Source organism: Hemicordylus capensis, chromosome 5, assembly GCF_027244095.1.
Source record: "Hemicordylus capensis ecotype Gifberg chromosome 5, rHemCap1.1.pri, whole genome shotgun sequence".
Classification (NCBI taxonomy): domain Eukaryota; kingdom Metazoa; phylum Chordata; class Lepidosauria; order Squamata; family Cordylidae; genus Hemicordylus; species Hemicordylus capensis.
The window spans coordinates 194,196,563-194,217,970 of NC_069661.1; the positions used below are offsets into that span (position 1 = coordinate 194,196,563).

At 41.9% G+C, this 21,408-nt stretch overlaps 1 protein-coding gene across 18 annotated transcripts in view; it reads left to right on the forward strand.

Annotated features, from left to right (window-relative positions):
• NAV3 (neuron navigator 3) overlaps positions 1-21,408 on the forward strand; it is an 840,967-nt gene that overhangs the window by 607,938 nt on the left and 211,621 nt on the right. For 17 of the 18 annotated variants that reach the window (XM_053252192.1, XM_053252184.1, XM_053252193.1 and 14 more), the window contains one exon: positions 11,973-12,041. The exons of the other annotated variant lie outside the window; for it this stretch is intronic. In XM_053252192.1, coding sequence (XP_053108167.1) covers positions 11,973-12,041 — 69 coding nt within the window. The remainder of the gene's footprint in view (positions 1-11,972; positions 12,042-21,408) is intronic. 18 annotated transcript variants of the gene reach the window in all.

Consider the following 21,408-nt stretch of genomic DNA (forward strand, 5'->3'; position numbering starts at 1 on the left):
TTAAAAATAATTGTGGAGTATGCAATGTTCTTTTTTCTTTTTAAGGTCAAACAATCAATAAGATACCCTATGTGACTTTGAATTCCATTCTGAATTAGGTAGGGGAATGTAGCTTAATGGCTGTTAGAAGGATGCATGGTAAGAAGAATGTACACATTTATCTTGATTTACTGGGATGTGGAGGAAAACTATTCTAAAGCCATGTCTCGTGCTCCAATAAAAGAGTAAGTGAAAGTGTAACCAGCATTATAGTTATGCTTCTGTATAAGTGTAGATAGTAAAAGCATTAATCAGCCACCCTTTAAAATGGGATTAAGGGAGCAAACGCTCCCTTAACCTATTTTTGTTTGTGTGTGTGTCAGCTGTGGCTGCTGGCACGTGGGGAGGGGGATTCCCATAATGCACCGCACACTTGCGCATGGCGGTGCATCCTAGCACCCTGACCCTCGGAGCTGCTGGGAGAACTGCTGGTGTCTGGGCAGGTGATCTGCCAGCCCAGGGAAAGGGGATGATTGTCTTCAAGAAGGTTTAACCCACCTTCCCCGCAGCCTGCCTGCAGCCCTTCTCACGGATTGTGAGAAGAGGCTCAATAGGGCTTCTCTAAGATCCAAATAGGCATTTATTCTTTGACTTCTCTTTTCCCATTGTTAACTGCCTGTATCTAGCAGTTCTGCAGGTTTGGGGGGAAGGGAAGTGTCATTTATAACCAAAGGTTACTGGTTAAACTAACAATAGTCCTTTTCAGTTAACATGAAAACTAGAATGAGTGATGGGCATGGGGGGAGTGGAATTGTGATTTCTGTGTGCATGCGGAGGATATATGGAGTTATGCATGTACACCTGTGCAGTTCTTTGTACAATAATGAGTACAGCTCTTCCACGCAACTGGAAAGCTTGGGAGAACAGCATGCATATATGGTTGTATGTGTGTAGGGTCTACATGCAGCTCTATATTGAATATTTGTATTAATTTCTATCCCTACAGTACAATTACAAGTTAGTCATGGTTTCTTTTTTTGTTTTGTTTTGTTTTTTACACAATGTTCACAATGCTGATGACCTTGCGCATATCTCTCACTTGAAAATGCATGGCAACAATGATTACATTAAAATTTTTTGCCATGTTTGGTGAATTTATTTCATCATCACAGCATTTATCTAAGCTTGCTGTTGTGGTGATCTTTCAACCACCCAGACACTAAAAGAAAACACATGTAGATTCATGGATTTGTCAGTTATTGACTTCAGGGAACTGTCAGCAAAATTCCAAAATACAGACAAACCAACGTTAATCGTGTACAGGAATGGTGGTCACAGCTTGAGGACCAGCTGGATTTGGTCGATTCATTAACATTTACTCTGTATTTCATTTGGAACACCAATATATTTAGGTGGCTGACATTTAAAGCAATTTTTTTCCTTATCAGTAGTCTGAACCCTATTTTACTTTGCTACTTTCTCAGGTTGTAGCTGTATGTTATGATAAATGCATGGCTTGGTCCTGCATTTTTTAAAAAAGTAAAATTGGCATAATAGAGAGGGAAAGTCAGGGTAAGGATATTAGCATTTAAAGGTATTTAAACATTCCCTTCTGTGGTCCCATTGGAAATTGCACCCCTGACTCTGCTAATGGTCCCGAGAGAAGTTTTTATTGGTGGCAATGGAAGCTTCCAATTTGGGGCTAATCACAGTCTCAGGGATTTCATTAGAATCACAATTTTCACTAGGACCATGGAGCAAAAGCAAAGTGTTTAATTCTCCCCTCACTAAGCAGCATGAAATCAGTCCTGATCTCTGCCTGACTGCTATTTGTTTTTAAAGCCACCACCATCAAACACACAGGTTCAAACTATACATTTGTTGCAACATACATGCAGTTTGGTTTTCAAAAGTAGCAAAGAGAATGATGAATCCCTTGGGACGTCCCTTGGGGCAATTTCTGTCTGTTCTGTTTATGTAATGTTGAAAGCAACCAATGGCCACAATACTGAAACATGGTGGTATTGCTTGTGTATGCTCTCCTCTCATAATCACCAGAGGAGGAGTGTGAGAGCTCTTTATTTTAAGAACATTACATGTGAACTCTGAAAACTGCAGTTCATTATTTTAGAACAAGTCAGGGTATTATGGAAAACCATGGAATTTTAGAGTCGGAAGTGACCTTGCAGGTCTTCTAGTCCAACTCATGGTTTGATATTCTGGTTTGTTCTAACATAGTTTGTTATAAAAGGAATGCAAAACTTTTTACTCTTGTTCTGTTGTGCAGAAGAGAAGGGAGGAGAAGAGTGTGGGTGGGTAATGCACATGCCCACAGCTCATTGAGGCTTGCTCATATAGTGCTAAGCCATGGCTTAGCATTACATCTGAACTATGCTAGTATCTAAAGTGGTCATAAAAGGGACATAAAGAGATTCTGAAAGATACTTTGGTATGTATTGTGCTTTGCACAGATCTGCCACAATTCCATCATGCTATTTTATTCTATTTTATTCTAACATTCTATTTGTTGTAAACTGCCCAGAGATATAAGTTTTGAGCGGTATAAAAATATGCTAAATAAATAAATAAATAAATGTGATCTTTTATGTACTATCATGCACTAGGTTCATACACAGTTTCAAGAAGCTGTGCAGATGTGTGAGAGCTTTTGCTGAAGATTTTTCTATAGAATGCTCATTGTCAAAGTGAAAAATAACATGCTTTATTTTTCACTTTTAGAATTGGCTTATTCTTCAGAACTGCCTTGGTAAATATGTGAAAGTTTGACCCAATTTTATTCATAGTTCTCACTTGCATGTGTAATTTAGACTGCAGCCAATACTACTTAAGCAGTTAATCAAATAAAGACCTCTTAAACAAGAATTCCTTCACTTTATTCTGCTCCTTCTATATCCCATTTTGCTATCTTTAAAATATAAAACTCATTAAGCTCATACCATGTACCAGTATTTAGAGAAGCATGGAATAGACCCAACACACAGTGGGCCTTCTGCCTTGCACAGTACATGACCTGTACCTCATCACAGGTTGCAGCTTATATGCCATCAAGTAAAAATCACAGTCAAAACCAACTTTAAAAAAAGCATGAGAATTGCCATACTGGATCCGATCAGTTGTTTATCTTGCTTAAATTCCTTAAGACACACATAGAAAAGTTCACAAGGACAACTATATGTTATTATGCAGCCAGCCATCCCTTACATGTTTCAAATACCTGGTAATTTTTTCTATCTATCTATCTATCTATCTATCTATCTATCTATCTATCTATCTATCTAACATACTTTTATACCACCTAAAACTTACATCTCTGGGTGATTTACAACAGAACAAAATAAATGACAACAAATTAAGTTAAAACATTAGTTAACACAATAAATAACAAACATTAAAAAAAATAGTTAAAATAAATGACAGCAGAAAATTAAAACATTAGAACAATTAAAAAATTTTAAAACAATGTTTTAAAACAATGTTAAAACTATTAAAACAGTATTTAATTAAAAGCCTGGGTGAACAGATGCGTCTTTAAAGATTTTTTTTAAATTGTCAAAGATGGGGAGGCTCTTATTTCAATAGGGAGTGCATTCCAAAACTTCAGGGCAGCAGCGGAGAAGGCCTGTTCTTGAGTAGCCACCAAACGAGCTGGTGGCAACTGCAGACAGACCTCTCCTGAAGATCTCAATGGGTGGTGGGGATCATGACAAAGAAGACATTCTCTTAAATTAGAGGCTGATGTTCTGACTAAAGCTGTGCCATAAAGCTGTACATTTTGACTAAATTAACAAAGTGTGTGCACAGTGGTAAGGTAAAGTGTGTTGTCAAGTCAATTTCGACTCCTGGCGCCCACAGGGCCCTGTGGTTTTCTTTGGTAGAATACAGGAGGGGTTTACCATTGCCGCCTCCTGCGCAGTATGAGATGATGCCTTTCAGCATCTTCCTATATCGCTGCTGCCTGATATAGTACCAGTGGGGAATCGAACCGGCAACCTTCTGCTTGTTAGTCAAGCATTTTCCTGCTGCGCCACTTAAGGTGACTCGTGTACAGTGGTAGCATCCCCATTTCTGGAAGCATGGGTGCTAGTGTTTGTGGGTGGGATTTTCACCCATCTACCCTTCCTCTGAAATCACTTTGAGCAATGTGCAGCTATGTCTATGAGAGCTGCGTGACCCTCAGGGACATAACTGTGTGTTGCTCAGAGTGCTTTTGGAGGAAGAGAGATGAGTGATATTGCCCCCCTGTGTGAGCACCTGTATTTCAGAGGTGGGGACATTACTGCCACACATGTGCTTTCTTTGATTGCATAGGCGCAGATTTAGTGAGGATGCCAGCCAGAGTTATGTTTTTCTTGTTCATGCGTAGTATATTCTGCTGATAGATCTGTTCTGCATGAATTCTGCCTTAATGTACCTTTAAAAAAATTAAAGCTTCCTTTGTATGTGAACATCATAAAATTCTGTGATTATTGGCTATACTTAAGTTCATTATCTGAAGAAGTCTTTCCTTATCCCTCTAAACCTATCAGTTCATTAGTTTTGTTTCCATTCTTTAACAACAAGGAATAAGCCTTATCCAAATGATATTAGGTAAAGGTAAAGTGTGTAGGAGCACTGTAAAAGATCAGGAAAAGCTCCTATATTGACAGTATATAGTTCTTAGTCAGTATCCCGCCCCTCCCGCGCCACGTAATTAAATATGTTCATATTGAGATTCTAATATGAGACTATTCACAAAGCTTCATCCACATAAATGGATTCCCAATTCTTAACAAAACATTTAAAATACTATAAATCTTTATTGTGACCTCTCTTTATTGCCCTGTTTCAAAGCATAGAAGAGCTGTTTATACTTTTCTTTTTGGAGAAGATTGTTTATAGGAGACATACATGCATGCATCCATACATACATATCACTTTCTATATCATACCTACTTCTGTTCCTTTTAAAGGGAGGGTAGTCATAATCCTACACAATATTCAAAGTTTTTCTATAACAGCATTATGATTCTTTCAGATTTATTTCTGAAACTCTTCCTAACATAGTCAGAGGTGCTCTTACCCTTGGATTTCCAGGCGGAAATCCAGGGCCTCCAAATCCTCTTTAGTCTGTCCTGGGTGGTGTGGTTGCCTGGCCGAGTATGATGATGCTTAATTTGCAGGGCTGATGTGGGGCCTCCAAAGGCCTTTAGGTCCAGGCTCCAAAATTACCTAGGTGCACATCTGAATATAGTATGTTGTTTAACTCTCTTGAGTCAAAGTTGAATCATTTGAACCATTAACTGGTTAATGAGTGAGCTTTCTAACATATCCCCAATATCTTGTTCTGAATCATTCCTTTCTGAGTAGTTCCAACCAGTTCAGAAACAAGCTTATATTTCTAGTTACAATTATGTGCCCTGGGAATTTGTTTGTTTGATTGAACCTAGCTGCTATTTTGTTGGCTATCATCAAGTTGCAGAAATTCTTCTTGAGTGTCATTACATTGCTCTCATTATCTTGAAAAACTTTGCTGTCATTTGCAGCATTCACTATTTCCTCCTGCTTCCCAATTTATCCTTAACTTTGGGAGATGTAAATTGTGATTTTTAATTATTATTTATGGGTTTTTATTTGTTTATTTAAAATTATTTATTAAAAGCCAACAAAAGTTCTCTGTGTGTGTCTCCAATGTAAAAATTCTCCACTTATTCCTACCCCTTGTTCCCTAATTTTGTTAATTATCTAAATTCCCAGTCCCACAATTGCTATTTTTTCTCTAGAAGCCTTTTGTGAGAGAAGTTGTCAAATACTTATAAAATATGCAAATATGCACTGTGTTCATTGGATTACTCCTGTTTTTATTCTTGTGACTTCAGATGCGAAAATATGCCTAACCATGATTTCATGATGCCTGTGTTCAGGGATCCACATTCTCTGTGTAGATGTGCACAAAACCAGTACTGTACTGCAGAGCATTTCACACATGTTTAATTAAGTTCAGATGAAACAACTACCAAGAACATAGCAATTTTATCTCTCTATTTTCTGCCATCATTTTGAATATAATAAACACTCATTCAAATATGAACAAGAAGCATGTTCAATATAAGCTTAATCCTGTCTATATTTATAATCCTATATTTATAGATAGGATTAAGCTTATATTGAACATGCTTCTTGTTCATATTTGAATGAGTGTTTATTATATTCAAAATGATGGCAGAAAATAGAGAGATAAAATAGCTATGTTCTTGGTAGTTGTTTCATCCTTCTGATATCTGGTAGACTAAGCATTTTGTCTGTTACAGTGCATAGGAGGACTCTGTAGTTGCGGTAGAAATTTTAAAATTGGTTGAGTGGAATATGTAATAAAATCCACACTACTACAATTCTTATACATAGAGAGGATTATATTGAGTGAATATAAGGTTCTGCACTGTCACCATTGCTTACTTCTGCACTGTTACTCATCTATGAACTTTGATAGTAACTTTATTATTGTTTTACCTGTGTTTGTAACTCATAATAATATGTATATGTACTAGTTTTTTTTAGGCCCATTAAATTAACGGGCGCTAGGAGAGTTGTGCGCCGCCATTCCCCCTCCCGCAGCCTCTGTGCCGCTGCCGGTCTCCCCGGCCGGGCAAGGGCCCCCCGCCACCGCCGGCCTTGCCTTTCCAGGCCGGCCACCGCCTGTGGCCTCCGCGGCTGGGCCGGGCCCGCCACCGCCTCCGCCCCCCCCACGACCCAGTCTCTGGCCGGGCCGTCGCCAGCCTCCACGGCCGGGCCGGGCCCTATGCCATCGACCTCTGTGCCACCACCGGCCTCCGCTCCGGCCCCGGTCCATCCCCCCGGTCCCCCCGGGTCCCCCTGCTCCCCCCCCGGTCTCCCCAACATGGCTGCCTGCTCCCGGCGGCTGTGTCTCCCTTGCCGTGTTCTGGGCATGCGCTCTGCGCATGCCCAGAACCACCAAGGGAGACACGGACACATTCCTGGGCAACACACGGATGGACATCAAGCCTTTTATTATAGAGGATGCCATGATGATGATTTCTTTTCTTGCACACGATAACGTTGACAGATTTAAATCACAGATGTCTGTGCTGAGCAATCTAGAGTGGGCAATTTTATTGAAAGTATAATAAGCATTGTATTTATTATACAGAGTTAGCCCATTTTCTCCATATTTTCATGAAATAAAACCTTCCTGGTCTCTGAAGACCCATTTTATGCTTAATTATCAACAATTGTCTAATAAGATGGGTGAATTTGGTTGTGAAACTGTAGTTTCTGATGCAGGAGATAAATGTACAGCAGCAGAACAGCAAAGTGATATCCATCAGTGCAGAATAAATCCTGAAGTCATAGACTGAAATCTAATATCAAGAGTGCAAGGCTGTCTACTCCCTATTTGTAGAAACCACAAGAAGTTTAAGAAACCAAGACCTAAAATGCTGAACTAAAGTAGAATAGCTGCAAAACAATCCCATGAGTTTGAAATGACTATAAATTTTTTGTCATCTGTTTGTTAAAGGACATAAGATATAAAATGGAGGACTTTATGCCTCCTCTTATTTTCTGTAACCTCAACTGAAATGTCAAGTGTACCACTGCATGACCCTGAATTCTATTTTACTGATATGTTCAGAATTAGAATTTGCAAAAAAATCTCCATAAATCCCAATGTGAATCTACCCTGCTGTGGTATGATTGTGTAGGAAAGAGGCAGATCCCCTATCATCATCATTATTATTAGCCCACATGTTATGCAAGGAGGGCGGAGTAAGAGCTCCACCCTCTCAAGGAACCAGTAAATGAGCTGCACACAAGGCTTGCTTCACAATTTATTTATTTAGTCAGTCAGTCAGCTTTATTTATTTAAAACATTTAATATACCGCCCACTCCGAAGACTCTGGGCGGTGCACAAAAACATGCAAAACAAGACAACATTATAAATTACATTCTAAATTAAAAACTAAAGTAACTAACAAAAAAACAAATAGGTAAACTACAGGACAAAGCCTGGCGAAAAAGAAAAGTCTTCAATAGAGATTTAAAAATCAGTAAGGAAGGGGCTAAACGAATCTGAAGGGGAAGAGAGTTCCAAAGAAGTGGGGCAGCAACCGAAAAGGCCCTTGCACAGGTCCTAGAGCCCCGAACCTCTCGGAAATCTGGGACCGACAAAAGGGCCATCTGAGATGATCTAACCAGACGGGATGTAACTGGATGGGAAAGGTGGGTCTGTAGGTAGACAGGCACCAAGCCCCGCAAGGCTTTGAAGGTCAAAACTAGGACCTTAAATTGAACTCGGAAGTGAATAGCCAACTAGTGCAATGACTGCAGGAGAGATGTTACCCTATCATATTTTCTGGCACCCATGAGTAGGCGAGCCGCTGTATTCTGGACCTGTTGTAGCTTCCCGATCATCCTCAAAGATAACCCTAGATAGAGAGTGTTACAATAATGTAAGCAGGAGATAACAAGGGCATGGGCCACTGTCATTAATGCCAGCCGATCAAGGTAAGGGCGTAACTGGCAATCAGATGAAGCTGGCAAAAGCATTTCTGGCTGCAGCCTCCACCTGCTGTTCAAGCAGGAGTGGAGAGTCCAAAAGGACCCCCAAATCATGAACTGGTTTAGTCTAACAAATGGGAAGTAGATGCCTGCATAGGCAGGGCTTCATACAACAAATCTAATGCTGCAGGGCATGTAGTGGCATGTAGTCATAGGAGTCTAGGAAATGTCAGGGAAGAAAAAATTCATAGACATGGCCCTGAGCATTCTTAATTTTCCCAAGATGCAGCAGCAGCAGTCACACAAGAAAGCAGTGACTGGATTGAGAAGGCCACGACTGATTCACCTTCAGCATTAGATTTGTTGTATGTTGCCCTGCAGCAGGTTGCTTTTTGAGCAGCAGGTTGCTTTTTACATGCTGCCCCATGTGGTATATGCATTCACTGAATGTGGGGAACCCTTCCTGAATGGCTGCAATGGCCATTGCCTTTCTGTGACATAACCATGGCTAGGATCTTGCTTTTCTCCCCAAGTGCATTATATATTCTCATTCTGTAAAGTTTCCTTAAGGGAGATAACATATAATACTTACATTTTAAATGTCCATACAAAGGAACAGTAAATATGAGTGATCCTTAAAGTCTTGGAAATAAAAGATAAAATGCTATGTTTCTCAAACTGTTAAGTTCTGTGAGAAGTTCTGGGTTTCTTCCAGTGCTGTTTCTCATATAAGTGAAAAACAGTTACAGATGATAAAATCAAGTTATTATTCTTAAAATTAGGAACATAGGTGACTTTTCAGTTTATGAACATACTGGTTAAACATTGCACCCTATTTTTAATCCATTGAAGCATTTGGTTTATTCACCTAAATAAATAAATCATTTAAGGTTCAGTAATAAATCAGAGTTACCTTAAGTGGCGCAGTGGGGAAATGCTTAACAAGCAGAAGGTTGCTGGTTCAAATCCCTGCTGGTACTATATTGGGCAGCTGCGATATAGGAAGATGCTGAAAGGTATCATCTCAAACTGCGCGGGAGGAGGCAATGGTAAACCCCTCCTGCATTCTACCAAAGAAAACCACAGGGCCCTGTGGGCGCCAGGAGTCAAAATCGACTTGACGGCACAATTTACCTTTACCTAATAAATCAGAAGGTTCAATGTTAGCTTTAGCATTTACCACAAGCTTACTGTATATTCTTCCTTCATGACTGCACTATAACAACATATGAACAGCCCTGCTGGATCAGGCCCCAAGGCCTATCTAGTCCAGCATCCTGTTTCACACAGTGGCCCACCCGATGCCTCTGAGAAGCAAATAGGCAAGAGGTGAGCACACACTCTCTCTTCTGCTGTTGCTCTCCTGCAACTGGTAATTAGAGGCAACTGGTGTGCCTCCAGGAATTTGTCTAAGCCTCTATTAAAGCCATCCAAGCTCATGGCCATCACCACATTCAGTGGCAGAGAATTCCATAGTTTAATTATGCACTGTGTGAAAAAGTTATGCTGTGAGTTCTGTTATTACTTGAAAAGAAGTAGTCCACTGTTTTGTGATTGAGATCTTTTTTCCCTAGCACTGTCACCCCAAAGTCCAAGCCATCAGCTGCCTCTGTGAATCAGACTATTTAGTCGTTATCCACCTAGAAGCATTCTTGCTTCCAGGAAGAGTCTAGAAAATAATGCCACCCTGTTACAAAGAACTGTGTGTAACCAACTGTCATTGCTGTGAAAGATCACCACGTGGAAGTGACTGGTTTTGTCACATGGAGGAAATCATCCTTACAGGGCAGGCTTTTTCAATTGTTTCCCTCTTTGGAACTGAACTAACAGGCAACATACAACAAATCTAATGCTGAAGGTGAATCAGTCGTGGCCTTCTCAATCCAGTCACTGCTTTCTTGTGTGACTACTGCTGCTGCTGCATCTTGGGAAAATTAAGAATGCTCAGGGCCATGTCTATGAATTTTTTCTTCCCTGACATTTTCTAGACTCCTATGACTACATGCCACCTCAGTTATGAATACCTGGATTGAAGAAGCAGTGTTTTATCTGCAATTTCTGATGCAAGCTATGCTGCCTAGGTACTGACCTACATGTGGTTCAGCATTACTCAGACATTTATGATCGGCTCACACTGCTGCAGGTGTCTAAGGAAGCACTGGCATTCTTGTGCAAGTGTGCAGATGTTTAAACCAGCATGCCCAAACTTCAGGAGCTCTGCTGATCTTTAAGCATGCTGCTTAAAGCAGTTATACATTTGCGCTCTTCTGCAAGAACACTAGTGCTTCTTTTGATGCCTGCAGCAGTGCGGGCTGATTGTAAACGCTTATGTAACACTGAGCAATGTCTGGGCCATTGAAATAGCCTGGATGGAACACAGCTTTGTACCTCCTTTCTGTCTTAACCCATTCTGTACTGCCTCCTACCTCTGTGTCTGTGCATACTGTCCCCCACACATCTGGTGATATCTTGGCACCTCATTATCTACCTTCTTTAATATGGGGGAGCATTCCGTTGTTTGATTCCTCACCTGCATTAAAGAGTAGTACTATCCAGGAACAGTTTTATCAAGTAATGGACCCTTGCGTAGGCCTGCTCTTGTCAAGTCATATCTCTTGGCACTGCCATTACTTTCTATAGTTTGCCATGGCATGCTCCTTGCCAGTGCCTCTTTATACTTTTCATTTTCTGCCTCACTGTTTTGCATAATGCTACCATGGATTGTGTTTAGGACAAATGTACCATCTTCTCCATGTGAAAGTATACTTCGCCAGAGTTGGACAATAACAGGATAATTATGCTATATGCGAAGAAAGAATCAGATCCCTCTGCTATGCAATGTCATGTGAATGGTCTGTCATTCTAATTAAGCCTTCACAAAAATCAGTCTTGCAAAAGCAGTTGTAAACTGCTTTGTAAAAACTTAAGATGCACTTCTTTATTAAGCTTATGGGACTTTGTGAAACCATGACACATCCTATTAATGCTTGTTAATGTCCTTGTGGTGCATTATATAATAATATGAAGTGTGTATAAAGCAAACAAGGAAGAATTGAGTTCTCTTGAACTGGAGCATATCATTAATGTTGATAGTTGTTTTTCGAGTAAAAATCTAGGGCACTTACAAACTTCAAATCAAGTGTTTATATCTGCAGTTATCTTGGCAGTACATAGGCACCAATACATTTTGTGTTTTTAAATGGCTAGAATGATGATCGTTTGTGACTTATATTTTAAGAAAGTAGTATTTATTTCTCCACAAGGTGGGGCGGTTTACAATGCTTTGCATTACAACATAGTCTGTACCTGGGAAAACTCACGATGTAAGCATTACATTTTAACTCTTTCTTTGATTAATTTATTTTATATCCATGTTCTTCTCGCATTACATTAACTCATCATTTGGTGGTAAGTTTGTGCTTTCTATGCATGTTCAAAAAAATTCTTTAATTCAATTTCTCTGTTTCTTCTCATACAGTCTGACAGCCAGATATGCAACTCAGTCTAATCACAGTGGAATTGCAACCAGTCAAAAAAAGCCTTCTAGGTCAGTTAACATCTCTAATTTATTGCTTGCTAGTGATGCTTAATGGAGTCACTGCCCACTGGCATTTTATTCTTTAAACCAAAGTAGACATTAAGCTCTTTATAATAACCATATTTTAAATGCAAGCTCTGCAGAATTTTCTGTTGGCTATGGAAAAGCCATGCCCATGACTTGAAAAATAACAGCTCTGTATAATAGCTGTAGGCATATCTGTATGTTGCAACTTAGCATACTGCATGTAAAATCATTGATTCAAATGAACTTTCCATGCTCTGGAGGGATTTCAGTGCTCTAAAGTTTCTTGCCCCACACATGGGATGGAGACAGATATATGTGTGTGTGTGTGTGTGTGTGTGTGTTCTGTAGCCACACTGCAATACCACCTTTGCAACTGAACTGACAGACAGGTATACCAGCAAACTCAGCTGTCAGTCTTGTCCTCCCTGCCAACATCTTTCTCTGCTGTATTCTTCTGCTCCTCCTCCTCTTCTGTCTGGGGGAAATTAACAAAGCACCCTGCATCTGTGTGCCTGGACCCTTTGCATGTAAGGTGCTCACCTGAAGGAAACTTTGTTCATATTCATCAGCTGGAATGGACAAAAGCCGTGAGTGAAAAGCAAGGGGTGGCTGCACTTAAGCAAGGATATGTATGTATGTTTTTCAGCTCAGTTGTGTGGTGTGTTCAAAACATAATGACCTCTCTTTATAGGTTACATCTATCTTTCCCCATAATTTGATTTACAAATGAAAATGAGTTCTACTGGTTTCCCAGTGGACTTTTTCTCCATATCACAAAATCATCACATTTTTCAGTTTGTTGGTACAGGTCAAGAGAGAGAAACTGAATTGTGTGCCACTACTTACCGCAAAGAAACATAATAGTATTTTTACAAATGGCGTGTAAGTGGCTACTCCTTACTGTGGAGGAGCATTACTGTAGGTTTGGAAAAGAATAGTTCAGTGACTTTGACTTCCCATCTTTGGAGATCTTTTTCTACATTGATTAGCCTGCCAAGGATTCCCTGCATGTTATTCACAGAACCTCTCTGCACTGCAGAGAATTTTTGACTACACTCTTGAATGCTAGCATGGCTTATTAAGTGGTCATTCCACCTACACTAAAAATGCACTCTAGAGTGAAGCTAAACACTCACTAGTGGCTGTGCATTGCATGGAAGGATCAGCAATGGTGATGAAGGCCATTATTAATTTTCTCTCTGAGGAACCTCTGATAGACTTCTGAAAATGCCAGGATTCCTAGGAAAACCATTTGAAACCACTGGAGTAGAAGAACCAGAACTACTTCAGTCGGAACTGATTTTGATAAAGTTGTGTAGTAAATCTCTAGTGCTAGGGGAATCCATATCCATTGTTTCTGTGGGTCTGGAATGAAATGGAACAATGGGCAGTCCTTAAATGAAGGGAAATCTTAACTCCTTATACAGTGTACACATTGGTTGTCTATTCTGTTTCCAGCCATGGCTTGAATTCCTCCTCTGTTATGAGCTCTAAAATCTGTGCATTTGTTTTCTACATGAAAGACTCCCAGCAACTTCTGCTGTGTTCTGTCAGTGTTTTTTATGGATAGTTCTTTAAAAATGGATCAGTTTTGTAATACAATGTATAGAATTAGTTTTATAGCTTGATCTGAGCTGTTGGTGATAGCCTGAAATGAGATATACCAAAGTGCAGTTGTTGTACACCTGTGGTCATAGGACTTCAGTCCCATTTATTGTGGACTCTCTTGTCTTATTCACCATTCATCGTGTCTGGGAGCTAACAGTTGTTCTTTGTCTAATCCTATAACATGATAAGTGTCTGTAAAACTTCGAAGTGTCTGTAAAAGTGTCGAAGTGTCTGTAGAACTTCAACCAGAAGTATGTTAATTGTCCATTACCTGTTGCTTTACACTTTGCATTTCCTGTGTTGCTTAAAATGATTTGAGAATATGAGGAATGACTGGAACTTGAATACATTGGTTAATTAGTGACTTCTAATTAATTTTTGGGATACTGGAATTGTTATATGTATCATAAAAGTGTTGTAAGTACTTTAAAATGTATGTTTAACTATTTTACTATACTTTGGTCATTCTTCATTTTCTTAACTGTCTGCCTGAGAAATGTGGCTATGAATAAAAGCAAGGGTTTTTTTAGGGCATTATAGAGAATTGTTAGCCATAGATTACTTGTGATTATAGGTCATCAAAGTTAAGTATGCATAAAAGCTGTGAAGATGAAACAGTCTGTTTTGTTCCCATCCCAGAAACGGAAAGAATGGGATGGCAGCCTTCTTCATGATGAGTGCTGCTGCCTATTGAGATCATTTGGAGAGGTCCATCTGCAATTGCCACCAACCTGTCTGGTTCACCCAGGCTTTTAATTAGACTTTTAATTAGATGTACAGATTTTTAAAATTAAGAACATAAGGACAGCCCAAGGTGTCCAGCATCCTGTTTCACACAGTGGCCCTCCAGGTGCTTCTGAGAAGCCTGTAGGCAAGAGCTGAGGGCATGCACTCTCTCCTGCTGTTGTTTCGCCTGCAACTGGGATTTAGAGGCAACTGCCAGGGTGAGTCAGCAGTTCCTGTGTACCACCTACCCAGGCTAGTCAGCTCTGGGCCTATATAGGGATGCTGCCTGTAGTTGCAGGCCTGCCACCAGCAGGGTTGCAGCTGTCAGCTGAACAGGCAACACCAAAGGGGGGGGCACCCCTTTGGGGGAACCAGGAGACTAGTGAGGGCAAGGCCAGGTCTCTTGGCCCAGGAACCTATGTGTGTGTGCATATTTTATCTTTTGGCTTCTGTTTAAGTCTTGGGTGAGATTGTTTTATAATGTGTATGGGTTTGTCTGGAGATGGGGAGAGATGTATCCACTGATTATGTGGCAGCTATTCCAGTGGTGGTGGGGAATAGAAGAAGTAATGTTGGCAAATCAGCAGGCCATTAACAGGGGAAGGGAATTCAGAAATCTCCTAGCTGATTCCCCTTCCAACTGTCCTGCCAGCTTTTTGACCTTGGAGAGCAGTGCCAACCACTCAAAGAGCTTCACCTTACTCCTTTGTAATGCCAGGTCAGTCTAGAATAAATCAGAAATCATCCATGATTTGATTCTGTATCACAGAGGCTTGCTTGGGGGAGGCTGGTGAACCAGTCTGGTCCCAGCTTTTCCCTCCAGGGTACTCTGTGGCGGAGCAGTTGAGAGGATTTGGACAGGGGGATGGAGTGGCTGTGGTTTATAAGAATAACATCTCCCTTACCAGGATCCCTGTCAAAGTATCTGACCATAATGAATGTGTGGGGACCAGGGAAAGACTGGGACTGTTGTTGGTGTATCGATCACCCTGCTGCCCAATGGAGGCCCTATTTGAGCTGACAGATGTGACAGATGTGGTCTCAGACCTGGCATTGGAGTCCCCGAGGCTTGTGGTGGGTGGGAGACTTGAATGTTCACTTCAGGACCAATTTATTTCGGGCGGCTCAGGAGTTCATAGCAGCCATGACAACTGTGGGCCTATCCTGTCATCTCAGGACCAACATTTATTTATTTATTTACTTACTTACTTACTTACTTATTAACATATTTTAATACCGCCCAAAACTTACATCTCTGGGTGGTTTACAACAAAATAAAAACAGAAAGTAAAATAAAAACAGAAAGTAAAACATTAGTTAAAATTAAAACAAAATGAAAAGTTTAAAACATTACAACAATTCAAAATTGTTGCTGGTCACATGATCAAAACATGTTTGATCTAGTCTTTTACTCTGATCACGGTGCTGTTCTGTTGGTGGAGACTCCTGTGGTGGTCATTGTTGGGCCACCATCTGGTTAACGTTGGGCTCACAATCATGTCCCACCTCTGCAGGGGTGAAGTGCCTATTAGGATGGTCCACCCGAGAAGGTAATTGGATGCAATCAGTTTTCAAGAATCCTTGGAATGATTTAATGCTCGCTCTGCTGGTGATTCTTTTGATGCGCTTGTGGAGAACTGGAACAGCAAACTCACCAAGGCAGTAGACAAGATCACTCCTAAGGGTCCTCTCCCACCTGCTTCAAAACCGGGCCCTTGGTATACGGAAGAACTACAGGAACTGAAATGGCAATGGCAAGCCACTGGATGCAAGAGAGGAAAGACTTGACTCGAATCTGACAGATTACAACATAGAGACCTATTTGAAGACCTATGCTGAGGCAGTACAAGTGGCAAAGAAACAATTCTTTTCTGCCTGTATTGCATCCACAAGCTCACATCCAGCACAGTTGTTTCGGGTTGCGAGAGGGCTAGTAAATGCCCCTCCTTCTTTGAATCAGAATTTGGAAGCACCAATTGCATGCAGTTACATTTTTAGTGAGTTCTTTGTGGATAAAATATTTGGGCTGACTTAGATTCAGATCCCACAGTCACTGCACTGCCTGATGCGGAGGTGTCCATTAACTCCTCTTATGTGGCCCTTGACAATGTGGTCAAGCTGCTTGGAGCAGTCCAGCCTACCACCTGTTCTCTTGACCCTTGCACAACATGGATTATATTATCAGGCAGAGGAATTATTGTAGAAGGCCTACTAGATAGCATAAATGCTTCTCAGAGGGAGGGAAGGAAGCAATTATTATACCTCTTGTGAAGAAGTCTGCATTGGATCCCTCAGTTAAGTAGCTACAGGCCTTTCTCCAACCTTCTGTGGCTGGGAAGGTAATTGAGAGGGTGGTGGTCTCTCAACTCCAAGCAGTCTTGAAGGAAACCTATTATCTAGACCATTTCAAACTGGCTTTCAGGCAGGCCATGGAGTGTGGGACACACTGCCTTGGTCAGCCTGATGGATGGTCTCCAATTGGGAATTGACAGAGGGAGTGTGACTCTGTTGGTCCTTTTGGAACTCTTGGCAGATTTCAATACTATCAACCATAGTATCTTTCTGGAATGTCTGAGCAGGTTGGGGGTGGGAGGCACTGCTGGGAATGCTTCTGGATCTTAACCCCTTCCTGGTATCCCAGGTTGAGGTGGTGGCCAGAGGTCCTTTCTATCATCTTTGGCTAATATGCCAGCTGTGTCTGTTTCTTGAGATAAACTCAGAACAGTGGTACATTTGGTGGTCACCTCCAGACTTGACTATTGCAATGTACTCTATGTAAGAATGTGTTTGTATGTAGTCCGGAAACTGCAGTTAGTACAGAATACGGCAGCCAGGTTGGTCTCTGGGTCATCTCAGAGAGACCATATTGCTCCAGTAATATGGAGTAATTATTGAGACCAATATTGGAAGAGCTACACGGGCTGCCGATATGTTTCTGGGCAAAATACAAGCTGCTGGTTATAACCTATGAAGCGCTAAACAGCTTAGACCCAGGGTATCTCTGACAACTTTTTAAAAGGCTGTTAAGACACGTTTGTTTCCCCACACCTTTAATTAGATTTATAGTTTAATAGTTTAACATTGTGTTCAGTTTTAAATTATTCTAATGTTAAACATTTTTAATTCTGTTTTAGTTTGTATTTTTTTTTGTAAACTGCACAGAGATGTAAGTTATAGGTGGTATACAAATGTGTTAAATAGATAAATAAAATAAAATCTGGGGTGGTCTATAGCCCTCAGACTTGTAGCCATTGATAGACTTGTCCTCCATGAATATATCTAAGCCAGTGGTTCCCAAACTGGGAGCCTCCAGATGTTGCTAAATGACAGCTCCCACAATCCGAGGTACAATAAATTGTAGCTGGGGCTGATGGGAGTTGTAGTTCAGCAACATCTGGAGGCTCCCAGTTTGGGAACCACTGACCTAAGCCCTTCTTAAAGCTATCCAGGCTGGTGGCTGTCACCACATCTTGTGGAAGGAATTCCATAGGTTACTTTTGCATTGTGTTTCAAAGGACTTTGGCCCTAAATTCCTTGGCAATCGCTTTCATGGGATGACCCCTTGTTCTAGTGCAGGGCTGCTCAACTTTGGCTCTTTTGCAGATGTTGGCCTACAAGTCCCATAATCCCTGGTTATTGGCCATTGTGGCTGGGGGTTATGGGAGTTGTAGTTCAAAAACAGCTGGGAGGTCTAAATTGAGTAGGTCTGTTCTAGTGTTATGCTAGAGAAGAAAACATTCCTCTCTTTCCATTCTCTCAACACCATGCCTAATTTTATAGACCTCTATCAAGTCTCCCCTCAGTCATTGTTTTACTTTAAGGACTCTTCGGTGGATGCTATCTGGCCCTGCCAATTAGTTAACTTTAAATTTTTCAAGACAGTTTAGAATGTCACCTTTCATTACTAGGGGTGTGCACAAACCAAAAAACATGGTTTGTTTCAAATACGTATATCTTTGAACCAAACCACATTGTTCCAAACTGGTTTGTTCAAACCAACCAGCTGGTCTGGTTCATTTGATTGATCCAGTTTGGGAGGTTTAGGCAGCCATTACTTGTAAAGGGGAATCCAGTGAGGTACAGCGATGAGGGACCCTTCAAAGGATAATGGGTGGCCAGGCAGAGGTGGTGAGAGAGAGGGAAAAAGTGCTTATCTCGGTGGTGCCAGGCCCACTTTAGGCAAACTGGTTAGGCATGGTAAGGGGCAGCCAGTTGGGGGTGGCAAGAGAGAGGGGGAAATCTGCTTACCTCAGTGACGCAGCTGTGGCTTGGTTCTGGTCTTCGCACATGAGCTAAGGCTATTTGCATGGCCATGCAAATGGCTGTGCATGTGCGACCACTACGCAGATATCTGTGCATGAGGCCAAAACTGACCCGCTGCTAAGCTGGCGCCTTGGTAAAGGAGGGGGAACCGTGCTTGGGGCCATACTGGGAGGGCAAGCTGCTTACCCACTGTGCTGCCCAGATAAGCAGTTTCTCTCTCTCTCTCTCTCTCTCTCTCTCTCTCTCTCTCACTGCCCCTGCCTGGCTTGTCCCTTGCAGTGCCAAACCAGTTTTCCCGAAATGGGCCTGGTTCAGTTTGATCATGGACCAAACTCCTGAAATGGGCCTGGTTCCTGGCAAACTGGTTCGGCATGAACCATTCATGCACACCCCTACTCATCACCTTTCTCTGACTCAGTTCTTTAGCCTCTTTCCCTCAGAAGTTCTGTCCTGGCATAGGTATACGCTCAGTATTCTCTGCCATAAAGACAGATGCAAAGAATTCATTTAACTTCTCTGCATTCTCTATATCCTCCTTAATAATCCCTTTGACTCCCTCATCTAACAGACCAGTCACCTCCCTGGTAGTTTCCTGCTTCTTATGTGTTTTAATAAGTTGTTGTTATTCCCATTGGTGGTTTTAGCTAAAAGTTCTTCAAACTATCTTTTTGCCTCCCTTATTCTCTCCTTGAATTTCTTTGTCAGAGTTTGTGTTCCTTTCTGTTCTCTTCATTTCAGCAGGCCTTCCAATTTCAGAAGGAATTATTCTTCCCCTTTTATAGCGTCCTTGACTTTACTTGTTAGCCATGCTGGCATCCTTCTGGACTTGGTGGTACCTTTCCTCCTTTTTGGTATATATTTTCACTTCTATTATTGTTGTTTTAAATAAACTCCATGTATTCTGGAGTGAAGTGACTCCTTTGATTTTTCTCTTTCAGCCCCCCCCCCCCAAGAACTCCTCATTTTAGAGAAGTTTCCTCTTCTGGAGTGTCTGTGTCTTCCTTGGTGATTCTCTCCTTGCGTATATGCGGAATTTGATCATACTATGGTCACCATTCCCTAAAGGTTCCACGAGACTGACATCTCACACCAGGTCCCAGGTTCCACTAAGGATTAAGTCCAAGGTTGCCTTCTCTCTGGGTGGTTCCATGACCAACTGTTCTAGTGCACAGTCATTCAGGATATCTAGAAATTTGGCCTCTGTCATATGGTATTTGTAGTCAGTTCTGTCTCTCTTTGATGCCTCTCTCATTTCCTTCTGGAATTCCCAGTCACTGACAGCATTTTGTTCAAGAGGGTGATAGTGTGTTCCTAGTAGCACATTTTCTTTCAGGCCTTGGATTGTATCACCCACAGAGTTTCTGTGGAGGATTCTGGGCTTCCTAGGTTTGCCCCTCCCTGTAATTTCTTTAGAGTTTATATCCAAGAATGTGTCCCACTGGTTCTCACGGATCCACCATGTTTCCATTATGCCCACTATATCTATGTTTTCATTAGTAACCAAGCACTCCAGCACACCCATCTTGGCTTGGAGGCTTCCAGCATCAATATATAAGCACTTATAGGCTGAATATTACCTGGTGTGTGCTATCTCTCTTATGGCAATTTATCTCTTTGACCAGTTAGCACATCCTTCTGTCTGCTCTTTACCTAGTTTTACTCTCTCCTTCTGGTTTATCTGAAGCATTTACACCCTCATACCTTAAGGGATGGCATTTACTGAACCAGATACTGCCCAAGTTGTGTTGGCTGTCCCCGAGATGTCATTTTAAAAGGTCCTCTGCAACCTTTTGAATTTTAAGCACCAGCATTCTGCTTCCATCTTGCTTCAAGTGCAGCCTGTCCCTTTTGTCTAGGCTCGTCTTGTCCCTACATGTATCCCGGTGCCTAACAAATCTCAGCTCTTCCTCCTGGCACCACTGTCTCATCCACAGCTCCACCTGTCTTGCTGGCCCTGTGCGTACAACAGGTGGGATTTATGAAAAAGCTACCTTGGGGGTCCTGGACTGCAATGTGCTACCTAGCAGCCCACATTTGGCTTCCAGGACCTCCTGAATACATTTCCCAACATCTTTGGTGCCAATGTGCACCACAACAGCTCTCCCCTCCCCAGTACTGCCTACTAGCTTATCTAGACTCCATGTGACATCTGCAACCTTCACACCAGGCTGACAAGTCACCATGCAGTCTACACATGGGTCATAGACCCATCCTTCTAGACCCCTAGTGATTGAATCACCATTACTAGGAGGCTCCCACCCAATGGAAGAGTATCATCCATGGCTTCCTGCCTACTGGGGACCCCCCAAATGCTCTGGAGACCTGATGCCCTGCTGCTGCTGCCCAGTCCCCTCCATTTGCCCCTTTTCACCAGCGTGATGGTTTCTTCCTCTTCCCATGATGTTACGGGTTTCAACATTCCATACTTGTACTGTGCATGCGTGCAGGCTGAGAAGGCTGCCTGCACCTGCCACCGCCAAGGGGGATGGCCTGCTCTGCTCCGCTCACTCACCCTCCTGGCGGTGAAGAGGGGGGAATAGTTGTGGCGTGTACAGCGGGGGTAGGGTAGCACAAGAGGGTTTAAAAAAATAGTGGGGACTCACAGCAGGGGTGGTCCCTCACAGTGGGGGGGACCTCCCTCTGAAGCCTTTCAGCCTCAGGCCCAGGCACCAAAAATACCTAAGTGCACCCCCTGCCTGGCCGCCGCCTGTTATGTAGAGAGTAGGCTTCAAAATGATGCAACCAAGCTCAA